We start from the raw sequence: 14625 nt of genomic DNA on the forward strand, positions 1-14625 counted from the left end.
CTCTAAGGCTGCCTCCTGTGGGAGGGGAGAGGGGGGGCGGGGGAACTCACCGCTCCAGGAGGATGATGGGAGATGTAGTCTCTAATGAATAAGAATGAACGAAGCGCCCTCGAGTTGCGACTGACCCGTGGTGACCCCAGCAACGGGGCGTTCAAGGCAAAAGATATTCAGAGCAGTGTTCCCTCTAAGCTGAGTTGGTGTGAGCCAGCTCACGTTTTTTTTAGCCTCCGGCTCACAGTTTTTTGTTTTCGCTCAGGAAGGGACGGCTCCAGGGCAAACTAATTTATGCAGTCGCCAAATCGCTGGCTCACGACTTTAATGGCAGCAGCTCACAAAGTAGGATTTTTCTTCACAGGTTGGCCCACAGCTTAGAGGGAGCCTTGGTTCAGGGGTGGTTTGCCACGGCCTACTTCTGCGGAGCAACCCTGGGCTTCCTTGGGAGGGTCTCCCATCCAAGTATCCAGGCCAGGGCAGAACTGACTTGGCTTCTGAGATCTGATGAGGTCGGACTAGCTTGGGCCAATCCGGGTCGAGCTGAGAGACGTTCAGAGGGCGGTTCGCCACGGCCTGCCTCTGCGTAGCAACCCTGGACTTCCTTGCTGATCTCCCATCCAAGAACTAAGCAGCAGGGCTCTTCTGATGTCCTTATCAGGGGAAGGCCTTGGCCTCTCTGCCCTGTTTTTGGCCCTCCGGAGGGACTGGCTGGCCCCTGTGTGAGACGGGAGGCTGGACTAGAGGGACCCTCCCTGGTCTGACCCAGCAGGGCTCTTCTGGTGTCCTTATCAGGGGAAGGCCTCGGCCTCTCTGCCCTGTTGCTGGCCCTCCAGAGGAACTGGCTGGCCCCTGTGTGGGACGGGAGGCTGGACTAGATGGGCCCTCACTGGTCTGACCCAGCAGGGCTCTTCTGGTGTCCTTATCAGGGGAAGGCCTCGGCCTCTCTGCCCTGTTGCTGGCCCTCCAGAGGAACTGGCTGGCCCCTGTGTGAGACGGGAGGCTGGACTAGATGGGCCCTCACTGGTCTGACCCAGCAGGGCTCTTCTGGTGTCCTTATCAGGGGAAGGCCTCGGCCTCTCTGCCCTGTTGCTGGCCCTCCAGAGGAACTGGCTGGCCCCTGTGTGAGACGGGAGGCTGGACTGGAGGGACCCTCCCTGGTCTGACCCAGCAGGGCTCTTCTGAGGTTCTTATCAGGGGAAGGCCTCGGCCTCCCTGCTCTGTTGCTGGCCCTCCAGAGGAACTGGCTGGCCCCCATGTGAGAGGGGATGCTGGACTAGAGGGATCCTCACTGGTCTGACCCAGCAGGGCTCTTCTGGTGTCCTTACATTCCATCTTTACAACAAAGCAAAAAAAAATCTGTCTGTCTGAAGAGTGCATGCACACAACAGCTTATCCCTTGAATAAAACGTCATTGGTCTTAAAGGTGCTACTGGACTCAGACTTTTTCTGTCTGGTCCAATCCATCTATCCATCATCTATCTGATTCTCTGTCTTTCTGTCTACCTACCTACCTACCTACCTACCTACCTACCCATCTATCTATCTATCTATCTATCTATCTATCTATCATCTATCTATCTATCTATCTATCTATCTATCTACCCACCCACCCATCTACCTACCTACCTACCCACCTATCTATCTATCTATCTATCATCCATCCATCTACCTACCTATCCATCTATCTATCTATCACCTACCTACCTACCTATCATCTATCATTCCTATCTGACTAATGCACTTTCCTAATCCACTTCGCCACTGGTTTTTACTGTGCAAGACGACAAAACTCCACTGGCAAACGATGGCCCATTCTGCGTCTAGCATTTGCTCCGCTGTCTTACCAAACCCAAGCTGGAACAGAAATCTCCCTCTACATTGCATGCCGCTTTCGCTTTGATTGTCGGATGTTATGGCAGCGTCCAGACTGCACACTGCTTTCACTTCGTCTGATCTCTTGGGTTTTCGTAGCTACAGTGGAGGCATCTCAGGGCTAGGCCCCCCCTCCAACTTACTGGCAAGGCCCCATGACTTCCCATCCAGCCAAGGCCCCCTGAGCGGTGGCAGGTGCAGGAAAGGAACTGAGTATTCCTGTGCAGCTGTCTGGCATGAAGGGCCAGCTACGGTGGCCATGTGGATCCAGACAGCAGTTCTCTGTTTCCCCCAGAAACTTAATGTGGTTTTGAGCCGCCTCTTTTTCTGTTCCAGGATGGTTTTGGTAAAGCAGCGGAGCGAATGCTAGATGCAACTCGGGCCGATGGCTAAAGCGCATCGATTCCTGCCCCTGCGAAAGCAACGCACCAACTTCGGAGCCAGTTTGGTGTAGTGGCAAAGTGCGCGGACTCTAATCTGGGAGACGCGGGTTTGATTCCCCCACCCCTCCACTTGCAGCTGCTGGATGACCTCGGGCAAGCCATCGTTCTGATAAGACTTGTTCTGCGGTGGCTCAAGTGGTTAAGACGCTGAACTGCAGGCTGTGGAAGGTCAGTAGTTCAGCAGTTCGAGACCCGAGTGTGCCGCATGACGGACTGAGCTCCCGTCTCTAGTTCCAGCTCCTGCCAACCTAGCAGTTCGAAAGCAAGAAATTGCAAATAGATAAATAGGTACCACTTCGGTGGGAAGGGAACAGCGTTCCGTGCGCCTTGGTGTTTAGTCATGCCGGCCACATGACCACGGAAACGTCTTCAGACAGCGCTGGCTCTTCGGCTTTGAAACGGAGATGAGCACCGCAACCCTAGAGTCGGATTCGACAGGCTTTCCAGCAAGGGAACCTTTGTTGTTGTTCAGTCGCACAGTCGAGTCCGACTCTTCACGACCCCATGGACCAGATCCCGCCAGGCCTCCGGTCTTCCGCCGTCATCTGAACCTTTACCTTTATGGAACCTTTACCTTTATGCAAAAGAGCAGTTTCTGCCAGAGCTCTCTCAGCCCCACCTCCCTCACAGGGTGTCTGTTGTGGGGAGGGGAAGGGAAAGGAGATTGGAAACCGCTCTGAGACGCCCAGTGAAGGGTGGGGTAGAAATCCGATCTCTTCTTCTTCTCTTCTGCCTCCTGCCGGACGCCGAGGGCCGCAGGACCGGGAGGTTAAAAACATAAGAGCCTAAGAGACGCCAATGTTGGATCAGGCCCATGCCCCATCTAGTCCAACACTCTGTGTCACACAGTGGCCAAAAACACCAGGGGCCCTCAGGACTCCTGAGTTCCCTCTAAGTTGTTCCCTCTAAGCTGAGTGAGTGTGAGCCAGCTCACAGTTTCTTAGCCTCCGGCTCACACCTTTTTGTCTCAGCTCAGGAAGGAGGGCTCCAGAGCAAACTAATTGATGCAGCAGCCCAATCGCTCGCTCCCAACTTTCATGCCGGTAGCCAGGGCCGGATTTAGACTTGCTGAGGCCCTAAGCTATACAAAACCCAGAGGCCCCCTACTGTTTTAAATTACATCCTCTGGTCTCAAAAATTTAAAATATATACGCCTTTTTAATATTTGAAATCATTTTTTATATTGTGTTCTTATTTGAGGCCCCAGCAGATTGCGAGGCCCTAAGCTGTAGCTTATTTAGCTTATGTGTAAATCCGGCACTGCCGGTAGCTCACAAAGTAGGATTTTGGCTCACCAGACTCCACAGCTTAGAGGGAACACTGCTCAGGAGGTCCAGCCTCCGCCCGCCAGCCGCCTCCGCCCTTGCAATAAAACCCCATGAGTCTTATTTCTTTGCAAGGAGGAGACCAGCGGCCCGCGCTGGGGAGGAGAGGCCCGCCCAAGGTGCCGGGCGGGGTGCCAGGGCGGAGGAGGGCAGGGCAGGGCAGGGCAGGGCCGGGCAGCGGCGGAGGGGAGGTGCCGCTTTCTCTCCTCCCCGCCGCCTGACTCACTTCCCTTCTGGGGCTGCCGCCTCCCAAGGAGCCCAAGCCCGGCCCGGCGCGCTCGGAGGACCAGGTACTCCCCGCTTCCTTGCGCTGCGTTTCCCCTCTGCTGCGCCCTCCTCCCGCTCCCCGGCTAGCATTTATCCCCCCCCGCCGCCCCCGGGAACGACGCTCGTCTCCGCCTCACCCGTTTGGGAGGGCTGGCTTGGGACGGGAAGGGAGAGGACGGGCGAGGAGACCCGTGCGCCAAGGCAGGCGAGGCGTGCGCGCCGCCGAAAGCTCGTGAAGGATCGGGTTGGCCCGGGGGTGGGGGTGGGGGTGCAGGGCCGGCTCGCTCACTAGGCGAACTAGGCGTTTGCCTAGAGCACGCCGGCCCTTAGGGGCGCCAAACTGCACCTGCCCCTTCGCCAAAAGGCCCCCCCCTGCCAAAAGCCCTGTATTTCCACGGCTGGGTGACCCCCGCCCGCCGCCTCTTTGGCTGACTAACTTCTCCCTGCCTGCCCCCTTGGCTTCCCAGCGGAGTGCTTCTCCTCCTCTTCCTCAGGGCTGGGGACTGGCAGCTCCAGCAGCAGGGCCGGGGGAGCGATGGCTTGTGAGTGCCCCACTGGTCAGCCTCTTCTCTGTGCGCCCTGGTGGGCGCAGGGGGGGGTGTGGCACCAGAAGGGATCCTCGCCTAGGGTGCAAAATAAGCTGGGGCCGGCCCTGGGTGGGTGGGAGATTGCCCCCTTCGCCCTTGTATTTGCCCCTCTCTCACCAACCCGGAGAGATGAGTCTCCAGTGGGCATCGGTAGGCAGGCCCCTGTGGCGGGGAGGCGGGTTGGGCCGGTGCCAGTCTGCAACTCCCAGGCAGCCTTCTTGGGCAAAGTCAAGTATTGTATTAGAACGAATACAATTAAATATTGTATTATTAGAGCGAATGCAATTAAATATAGTATATCCTGTGTTGATAATTCTGTATTGATTCAATAAAATATACCATATTAATATAGAACATGTAATGAACAATGAAGTTCTATTTAATGGACATCATTTATACCCCGCTTTTCTCGACGGAGACCAAAGCGGCTTAGGTCGTTCTTCTTTCCTCTGTTTTATTCTCACAACAGCCCTGTGAGGTAGGCTAGGCTGAGAATATGTGACTGGCCCAAGGTCACCCGTGGCTGGGGGGATTCGAACCTGGGTCTGTCGGGTCCTAGCCCAGTATAGTAACCAATGCTCCCTCTAAGCTGTGGAGCCTTGTAAGCAAAATTTCTCCTTTGTGAACGACTGGCGTTAAAGTTGTGAGTGAGCGATTTGGCGACTGCATCTATTCATTTGCTCTGGAGCCATCCTTCCTGAGTTAAGACAACAAATGGGTGAGCCGGAGGCTAAAAAACTGTGAGCTAGCTCGCACTAACTCGGCTTAGAGGGAACACTGACTGTAACCCCTCCGCCACACTGTTCTTACTGTCTTAGTATTTTCAGTGACTGTACTTATTTTGGTTTTCTGCGTTTTTGTCGTTGGTAAGATGCTTTGAGGCTGTGTTCCGGCGGGAAAGCAGCATATAAATCAATAAGTTGCAATGGGACTTTATAAAGTCAAGTAGCGGACCGTGGTGGCCCGATGTGGGGCTACCAGCTCTCACTAGGTAAATACCTGGCGATTGGGTGGGGTGGAGCCTGGGGAGAACAGGGAATGGGGAGGTGAAGGGCCTCAGCAGGATATAATGCCACAGAGTCCACCCTCCGAAGCAGTTGTTATCTCCAGGGGAATCCGTTGTAATTCCAGGATATCTCCAGCCCCCACCAGGAGGATGGCAACACCCGTTCTTTGGCATGCCTGCAAAAGGCGTGGGGTATGCTGCTGGCCCTTCGTGGCTCCCCACTTACGATCCGGGGCTGAAGAAGAGATTGGATTTATACCCCGCCCTTCACTACCCAAGGGCGTCTCAGAGCGGTTTACAAACTCCTTTCCCTTCCCCTCCCTACAACACACACCCTGTGAGGTAAAAGAAGAAGAAGAAGAGATTGGATTTATACCCTGCCCTTCACTACCCAAAGGAGTCTCAGAGCAGCTTACAAACTCCTTTCCCTTCCCCTCCCCACAACAGACACCCTGTGAGGTAAAAGAAGAAGAAGAAGAGATTGGATTTATACCCTGCCCTTCACTACCCAAAGGAGTCTCAGAGCGGCTTACAAACTCCTTTCCCTTCCCCTCCCCACAACAGACACCCTGTGAGGTAAAAGGAGAAGAAATTGGATTTATACCCCGCCCTTCACTACCCAAAGGAGTCCCAGAGCAGCTCACAAACTCCTTTCCCTTCCCCTCCCCACAACAGACACCCTGTGAGGTAAAAGAAGAAGAAGAAGAGATTGGATTTATCCCCCGCCCTTCACTACCCAAAGGAGTCTCAGAGCGGCTTACAAACTCCTCTCTCTTCCCCTCCCCACAACAGACACCCTGTGAGGTAAAAGAAGAAGAGATTGTATTTATACCCCGCCCTTCACTACCCAAAGGAGTCCCAGAGCGGCTTTACAAACTCCTTTCCCTTCCCCTCCCCACAACAGACACCCTGTGAGGCAGGTGGGGCTGAGAGAGCTCTGAGAGAACTACTCTTTCAAGAACAGCTGTGCCAGAGTTGTGGCTTGCCCAAGGTCATCCAGCCAGGTGCATGTGGAGGAGTGGGGAATCAAACCCGGTTCTCCCAGATTAGAGTCCGCGCACTTCACCACCACACCAATCATCTCCCCCAGTCCGGCCCTTTGGAAGCCCGCGTGTCCGAAGAGCTCCTTTGCTTTTGAAAACTTGGCGTTCCTCCCTTCCCGCCGCGGCGTCTGCATTCCTCCCGTTCCTGCCAGAAGATCAGGGGCCCCTTTTGGGACTGGACCCCGGCCAGAGCTCCTTCGCTGGAGGAGGGGGCGGTGTTGGTTTCCCTCGCCTCTTCCCGGAGCTGCCCGTCCCCTGATTGCCGGGCCCTACGTCACCCTCCCCGTGCCCTGCACCGGATCTTTTTCCTGGGGGGATTGCCGGCCTCCAGATAAGGCTCGAAGATCTCCCCGAATTACAGCTCCCCTGGAGACAATGGCTGCTTTGGAGGGTGGACTTTGTGGCACTGCACCCCGCTGAGGTCCCTCTCCAAACCCTGCCCTCCCTAAGCTCTGGTCCCAAATCTCCAGGAACGTCCCAAACTGGAGTTGGCAACCCGATCTCCTAGCATGGCTTCCCTCCCCCCCCCCCCAGCCTTTCTCCGACACCCGTCACATTTCAGTTCAATGCAAACAGAAATTAATTGGGGAGCGTCACCGAGTGTTGCTTGCATCTTATTGCATATTCCTCCGGTTCCAGCACGTGGTGTTGATTCAGAAGGCCGATCCCCGTCTTTGATCACCTCCCACATCTTGAACTCGGGCCAATCTTTTTTTGATTTTAAGGCGTTCCATCCGGCCGTGACAAAAACACTTTCCTCCGGCGGCCCCTCCTCACGTTCTTCCCTTATCGGCCAGTCTTTTCCCCCTTAATGTGCTTCTCGTGCTCTTTGTTACAAACGATTACGTCAGGATGTGCGCTGCGGAACTGGGAAATTTGGCAAGGATCGTGCGCGAGATGCCAGATGGGGAGTAGCTCAGCCTCACTATACGGTGGCTTGTCTCTGTACCGAAGGCGAACGGGAGAATCCAAACACGCTGCAACCTATCCAGCACGTGCTGGTCTTGGGATTTTTTCTTTGTGCTGCGTGGTTCATTTTCTGGTGCTCTTCCTAGTCCAATGTTCGGTTTCCGGGCCACAACAAAAATTTGGTAATGTGCTAGGGTACGAAGGAGTAGCTCAGGGTAGTTTTCATTGATCTGAAGGGGTGGTGGTGGTGGATAGTGCCATAAAGTTGCCACTGACTTACGGCGACCCCGTAGGGTTTTCAGGGCAAAAGTCACTCAGAGGTGGTTTGCGTTTGCCTGCCTCTGCATAGCAACCCTGGACTGTCTTGGTGGTCTCCCATCCAAGTGCTAACCAGGGCCAATCCTGCTTAGCTTCCGAGATCTGACGAGATCAGGCTAGCCTGGGCCATCCAGGCCAGGGCAAGAGACAAACAGAGGAGGTTGGCCATTGCCTGCCTCTGCATAGCAACCCTCGACTGCCTTGGTGGGCTCCCATCCAAGTGCTAACCAGGGCCAATCCTGCTTAGCTTCCGAGATCTGACGAGATCAGGCTAGCCTGGGCCATCCAGGCCAGGGCAAGAGACAAACAGAGGAGGCTGGCCTTTGCCTGCCTCTGCATAGCAACCCTCGACTGCCTTGGTGGGCTCCCATCCAAGTGCTAACCAGGGCCAATCCTGCTTAGCTTCCGAGATCTGACGAGATCAGGCTAGCCTGGGCCATTCAGGCCAGGGCAAGAGACAAACCAAGGAGGTTGGCCATTGCCTGCCTCTGCATAGCAACCCTCAACTGCCTTGGTGGTCTCCCATCCAAGTGCTAACCAGGGCCAATCCTGCTTAGCTTCCGTGATCTGACGAGATCAGGCTAGCCTGGGCCATCTAGGCCAGGGCAAGAGACAAACAGAGGAGGTTGGCCATTGCCTGCCTCTGCATAGCAACCCTCGACTGCCTTGGTGGGCTCCCATCCAAGGCCTCCCCAGGGCCGACCGGGCTTAGCTTCTGAGATCTGATGAGATCAGGCTAGCCTGGGCCATTCAGGTCAAGGCAAGAGACAAGCAGAGGGGGTTTGCCCTTGCCTACCTCTGTGTGACAACCCTGGACTTCCTTGGTGGTCTCCCATCCAAGGACTAACCAGGGCTGACCCTGCTTAGCTTCTGAGATCTGATGAGATCAGGCTAGCCTGGGCCATCCAGGCCAGGGAAAGAAACAAACAGAGGAGGTTGGCCATTGCCTGCCTCTGCATAGCAACCCTCGACTGCCTTGGTGGGCTCCCATCTAAGGGCTCACTAGGGCCGACCCTGCTTAGCTTCTGAGATCTGATGAGATCAGGCTAGCCTGGGCCATCTAGGCCAGGGCAAGAGACAAACAGAGGAGGTTGGCCATTAGGCCAGGGCAAGAGACAAACAGAGGAGGCTTGCCATTGCCTGCCTCTGCATAGCAACCCTCGACTGCCTTGGTGGGCTCCCATCTAAGGGCTCACTAGGGCCGACCCTGCTTAGCTTCTGAGATCTGATGAGATCAGGCTAGCCTGGGCCATCTAGGCCAGGGCAAGAGACAAACAGAGGAGGTTGGCCATTGCCTGCCTCTCCATAGCAACCCTCGACTGCCTTGGTGGGCTCCCATCCAAGGGCTCGCCAGGGCCGACCCTGCTTAGCTTCTGAGATCTGATGAGATCAGGCTAGCCTGGGCCATCTCTGCATAGCAACCCTCGACTGCCTTGGTGGGCTCCCATCCAAGTGCTAACCAGGGCCAATCCTGCTTAGCTTCCGAGATCTGACGAGATCAGGTTAGCCTGGGCCATCCAGGCCAGGGCAAGCGACAAACAGAGGAGGTTGGCCTTTGCCTGCCTCTGCATAGCAACCCTCGACTGCCTTGGTGGGCTCCCATCCAAGGGCTCACCAAGGCCGACCCTGCTTAGCTTCCAAGATCTGGGATAGCCTGCATTGGACAGAGGTTTGGACTAGATGGTCTGTATGGCCCCTTCCAACTCTATGATTCTATAATCCAGGCTCAGGGCTGCTTGGAAGTAGCTCTCATGAAAGAAAAAGTGTGTGAGCATGGCGGTCAGAGCATGGCGTATGCTGTTTTAGTGTCTCTGGAGAGGGCGAGAGAGAGGCCACAGCCCGGATTGGGTTTTTTTCCCCTGTGGGCCAACTGGTGTTCAGTCTTTCTGCAGAGGGTCCCCCTTGGTTGTGGAACACATCCTCCACTCCTGGCTGTATGCGAAAGAAGCACCAAGCAGCCTAATAAAGGGGGTGCATAATGTGCAGAGCATTTCCAAGAGGGAAGATGTCTTGCATCCAGGAGTTGTTAAGGAAATGGCACACTTTTGTGAGAGGTGGAACGAGGGACCGCCCTGACCTGTATGTGAAAGAAGTACCAAGCTGCAGCATGATAATGGGTGCGCATAATGTGCAGAGCATTTCCAAGAGGGAAGGTGACTTGCATCCAGGCGTTGTAAAGGAAATGGCACACTTTTGTGAGAGGTGGAATGAGGGACCGCCCTGACCTGTATGCGAAAGAAGTACCAAGCTGCAGCATGATAATTGGTGTGCATAATGTGCAGAGCATTTCTAAGAGGGAAGGTGACTTGCATCCAGGAGTTGTTAAGGAAATGGTACACTTTTCGTGAGAGGTGGAATAAGGGACCACTCTGACCTGTATGCGAAAGAAGTACCAAGCTGCAGCATGATAATGGGTGCGCATAATGTGCAGAGCATTTCCAAGAGGGAAGGTGACTTGCATCCAGGAGTTGTAAAGGAAATGGCACCCTTTCGTGAGAGGTGGAATGAGGGACCACCCTGACCTGTATGTGAAAGAAGTACCAAGCTGCAGCATGATAATGGGTGCACATAATGTGCAGAGCATTTCCAAGAGGGAAGGTGACTTGCATCCAGGCGTTGTAAAGGAAATGGTACCCTTTCATGAGTAGTGGAATGAGGGACAGCCCTGATTTGTGTGGGAAAGAAGCACCAAGCAGCATGTGACAAAGGGTGCACATAATGTGCAGAGCATTTCCAAGAGGGAAGGTGACTTGCGTACAGGTGTTGTAAAGGAAATGGCACAATTTCGTGAGAGGAGGAATGAGGGACTGCCCTGACCTTGGGACAGCCCAGGCTTGCCCAATCGCATCAGGTCTTCTAAGCTAATTGGGGTCAGCCCTGGTTAATACTTGGAAGGGAGACCACCAAGGAATGCCAGGGTCGTGATGCGGAAGCAGGCAATGGCAAAAGCAGCTCTGAATGTTTCATGCCTTGAAAACCTAGTCAGAGGGTGATATGAAAGACCTTGAAATGAGACGCTGGCTCAGCACCAGAGCCTCTGCTTGGCATGCAGAAGGCCCCAGGTTCACCTCTTCAGGTCTCTGTTCTTTCAGTTTGGCTCCTACCTCCGTCTCTGTGGCTGTGACCCTTTGCTACTCCTACGTGACCCCTCTGGGCGCTTGGCTTGCCTTCCTGTCCACAGCTGATCTCAGTCCAAGCCTTAATGCCATTGCCGTCATCACTCTGGCTCCTCCTCTTCCTGTCACGTGCTTGCTGCTCTGTGCACTCCATGTTGCTGCCTGGGAGTTATAGGTGGATCCTAGGTCTGGGAAAATCTGTTTATCTCTTTATTGGATCGTCTTGCTGAGACTCAGGGTGAATTGCACAGTGTAAGTCACTACAATCAGTAGAATGAGAGGTTTAATAAGCAATGTAACAGAACTAGGATTACATAAACAAGTATTAGATGTATGTTAAACAAAGCAGAAAATGGTTGAAGATCCCCGGCCTAAATCCCCTGAAATCCAGCAGGGATCTATCACGGATCCCTAGCTCCATCAGCAGAGGCAGAGCATCCAGTCAGTGGCAGAGCATCTGCTTTGAATGCAGAAGGTCCCAGGTTCAGTCCCTGGTAGAGATGTGAAGGCCCGGAAAAAAACCGGAAAAATTCGGGGGGGAAACGGGTTTTTCCTTTTTTTCCCCTGAAGCTTTTTTTGTTTTTTCCCGAAAAATTGAAAAAAGAAAAGGAAAGGGAAAAAATTGATTATGGAACGTTTTATTTTAACATGATGAATAAAATATTTTAAGACAAGGTGTTCAAATATTTTCCAAATCATTTCTTATATATGTGTGTGTGGGGGGGTATCAGATTGATCTAATTTCTGTGCACTGAGGACAAGCAAGTCCTAGGTTACAAACTGAACTCTCCAATGCAAGAACAAGATGCATTTCTTCCTTTAGGAGGTGCGATTGTCAGAAGAAAATTAAAAGGTTTCAGTTTTGTTTTTGCATGTGGGTGGGCATTCTGTTGGTAATAATTGTTTGGATACAGTATATTTTTAATAGGCTAGTTGTGATAATTTCATGCCAAGTAAAAATGTCCATAGTCATATTTTATGTTCCTAAAGTAACAGAATGACTTTCAATCTGGAAAAGACAAAAGAAGTGCTAATGTAGCATTTTCCCCAATTTTTCCAAAAATTTCTGGGTTTTTCTGAAAAAAACAGGAAAAAAACCCGTTTTTTTTTCCGAGCTTCAAAATGTCCGGAAATTTTACATCTCTAGTCCCTGGCATCTCCAGCTAAAAGGACTAGATGATGTGAAAGAATGCTGCCTGAGATCCTGGAGAGCGGCTGCTAGTCTGAGTAGACGATACTGACCTTGATGGACCCAGGGTCTGGGTCGGTATAAGGCATTTAGGGAGGGGCCGTGGCTCAGTGGTAGAACACGAGGTCCCAGGTTCAATCCCCAGCCTCTCCAGTTAAAAGGACCAGTCAGGAGATGACGTGAAAGACCTCATCCTGAGACCCTGGAGAGCAGCTGCCAGTCCGAGTAGACAAGACTGACCTTGATGGACTGACGGTCTCATTCAGTATAAGGCAGCTTCATTTCTTTGTGTGGTCCATCATGGATCCACTGCGTAAGCTAGTAGCGGAGTGTCCAGCGAGGAATTAAAAGGCGTTGCTTCCTCGGGCTCTCTCCTCCGTCTCTGTAAGCTGAATCTTTTTTCTTCTGTGGGACTCTTCCCCCAGCCGAAGGACGAAAACGAAAAAGCAGATTTGATACTTTCACTTCTCCTGCGACACTCCCAATTTAGCAGGAACTGGAAGCGAGGCTGATAAAAAAAAACAACCAACCCAAAGGCCCTCAGTCTCACAGGTGACTTGAATTCGAAACGTTTACTCAGCCTGACACAGGATTGCTCTGTATCTGCCAGCCTGTAGATCCTTTCTTCATAGAATCAGAGAATGTTAGAGTTGGGAGGGACCTTGCAGGTCATCTAGCCCAACCCCCTGCACTCTGCAGGAGCATAGCCAAAAGATAGCCCCACAACATACCCGAAAGATGGCCGTCCAGCCTCCGCTTGCAAACGTCCAGCGAAGGAGCACCCGCCACCTCCTGAGGCAGTCTGTTCCACTGCTCAACCACTCTTACAGTCAGGAAGTTTCTCCTGATATTTAGCCGGTATCGACTCCCTTGTAATTTCCACCCATTCGATCTAGTCTTGCAATCTGGAGCAAGAGAGAATAGACCTGCTCCGTCTTCTACATGACAGCCCATCAAATATTTGAAGACTGCAATCGTGTCCCCTCTAAGCCTTCTCTTTCCCAGGCTAAGCATACCCAAGTCTTTCAGCCTTTCCTCGTAAGACTTGGATTCCAACCCTCTCACCATCCTGGTTGCCCTCTTCTGGACACGCTCACGCTTGTCAGCGTCCTTCCTCAAATGTGGTGCCCAAAGCTGGACACAGGACTCCAGGTGAGGCCTGACCACAGCAGAATAGAGCGGAACGACCACCTCCCGTGATCTGGACACGATGCTTCTGTTAATGGACATAATGCTTCTTCAAGCCCCTTCCGTCAGAGGAGGGCTGTCTGGGTGGAAGAAAGGCTTCAAAAATTCAGCTGCAGTATAAGCCAATATCAGGCCTCTTTCTCCCACTTGGCAAGCACTTTAGGAAATCGTATGCTCCTCCTGTGTACTTTGGCAATCTGTGTACGGTTGCCGTATCAAAAAGGGACTGAGTTGTATCTGCACTGCCCAGCCCTGCCCAATCCACTGATGGCCACTTGCCAGTTTGCAGGAAGCAAAAACAGCTCTCAGTTAGGCAATTTTGGACTCAATCCCTTTGTTTAAAAAAATTCTGTCTCATACTTGGGACAATAGTAAGAGTTTGGTGTCGTGGTTAAGTGCGTGGACTCTAATCTGGGAGAACCAGGTTTGATTCCCCACTCCCCCACTTGCAGCTGCTGGATGACCTTGGGCAAGCCATAGTTCTGTCAGAGCTGTTCTTGAAAGATCAGTTGTGGAAAGAGTTCTCTCAGCCCCACCTACCTCACAGGCAGTGTTCCCTCTAAGCTGAGTTAGTGTGAGCTAGCTCACAGTTTTTTAGCCTCCGGCTCAGACATTTTGGTCTTAGCTCAGGAAGGATGGCTCTGGACCAAACTAATTTAATGCAGTAGCCAAATTGCTCGCTCACAACTTTAATGCCAGTAGCTCACAAAGTAGAATTTTTGCTCACAAGACTCCACAGCTTAGAGGGAACTTTGCTCACAGGATGTCTGTTGTGGGGAGGGGAAGGGAAAGGAGATTGTAAGCTACTCTGAGTGAAGGGTGGGGTATAAATCCAATCTCCTCCTCCTCCTCCTCTTCTTCTTCTTCTCTATTTTTAATTATCACCCATGTCACACTCCCTGTACAGTTTCTTGTCCTCAGTACTGGACTGAGACTCTGTAATGGACTGAGACCAGAATTCCATGTCACCTTTGTAGCTGGGTTGGTGAGAGCCTGCCTGGGTCTTTGCACATTTCATTACAGTGAGGTCACACCCTAGTGTTGTGATTTCTTTACAGAGAACCAGTGGCAACCTGGCTTGTTGATAGCTTGCCATTTGGCTTCAAGGGCGCTTGTTCGGCTTGCTGATGTGATCACGCGACATCTTTAAGCTTAATATACTTAGGTTGGAGATCACGGAAGGGAGAGAACGGCCAGTGACTCTTTTTCTTCTTGCCTTTTTCTAGGCTGCATCATGGACGAGTACGGCGGGCTAACAGATAAGGAACTGATCGCCCGCTTGAAGAAGTATGCCATCCCGCATGGGCCGATCGTTGGTACGGACTAAGAGGATACTATTGTTTATTTGGGGGGGGGGGGGGGGAGCGA

General features: G+C 52.7%; 1 protein-coding gene across 1 annotated transcript in view; it reads left to right on the forward strand.

Annotated features, from left to right (window-relative positions):
• The first annotated feature begins 3834 nt into the window (after nt 1-3834).
• Nucleotides 3835-14625, forward strand: part of EMD (emerin) — a 23526-nt gene continuing 12735 nt past the window's right edge. The window contains exons 1-2 of the mRNA XM_015415489.1: nt 3835-3924; nt 14484-14573. Coding sequence (XP_015270975.1) covers nt 14492-14573 — 82 coding nt within the window. The 5' untranslated portion in view covers nt 3835-3924; nt 14484-14491. The remainder of the gene's footprint in view (nt 3925-14483; nt 14574-14625) is intronic.

This window comes from Gekko japonicus, unplaced genomic scaffold (genome assembly GCF_001447785.1).
Source record: "Gekko japonicus isolate JY-2015 unplaced genomic scaffold, Gekko_japonicus_V1.1 scaffold2015, whole genome shotgun sequence".
Lineage (NCBI taxonomy): Eukaryota > Metazoa > Chordata > Lepidosauria > Squamata > Gekkonidae > Gekko > Gekko japonicus.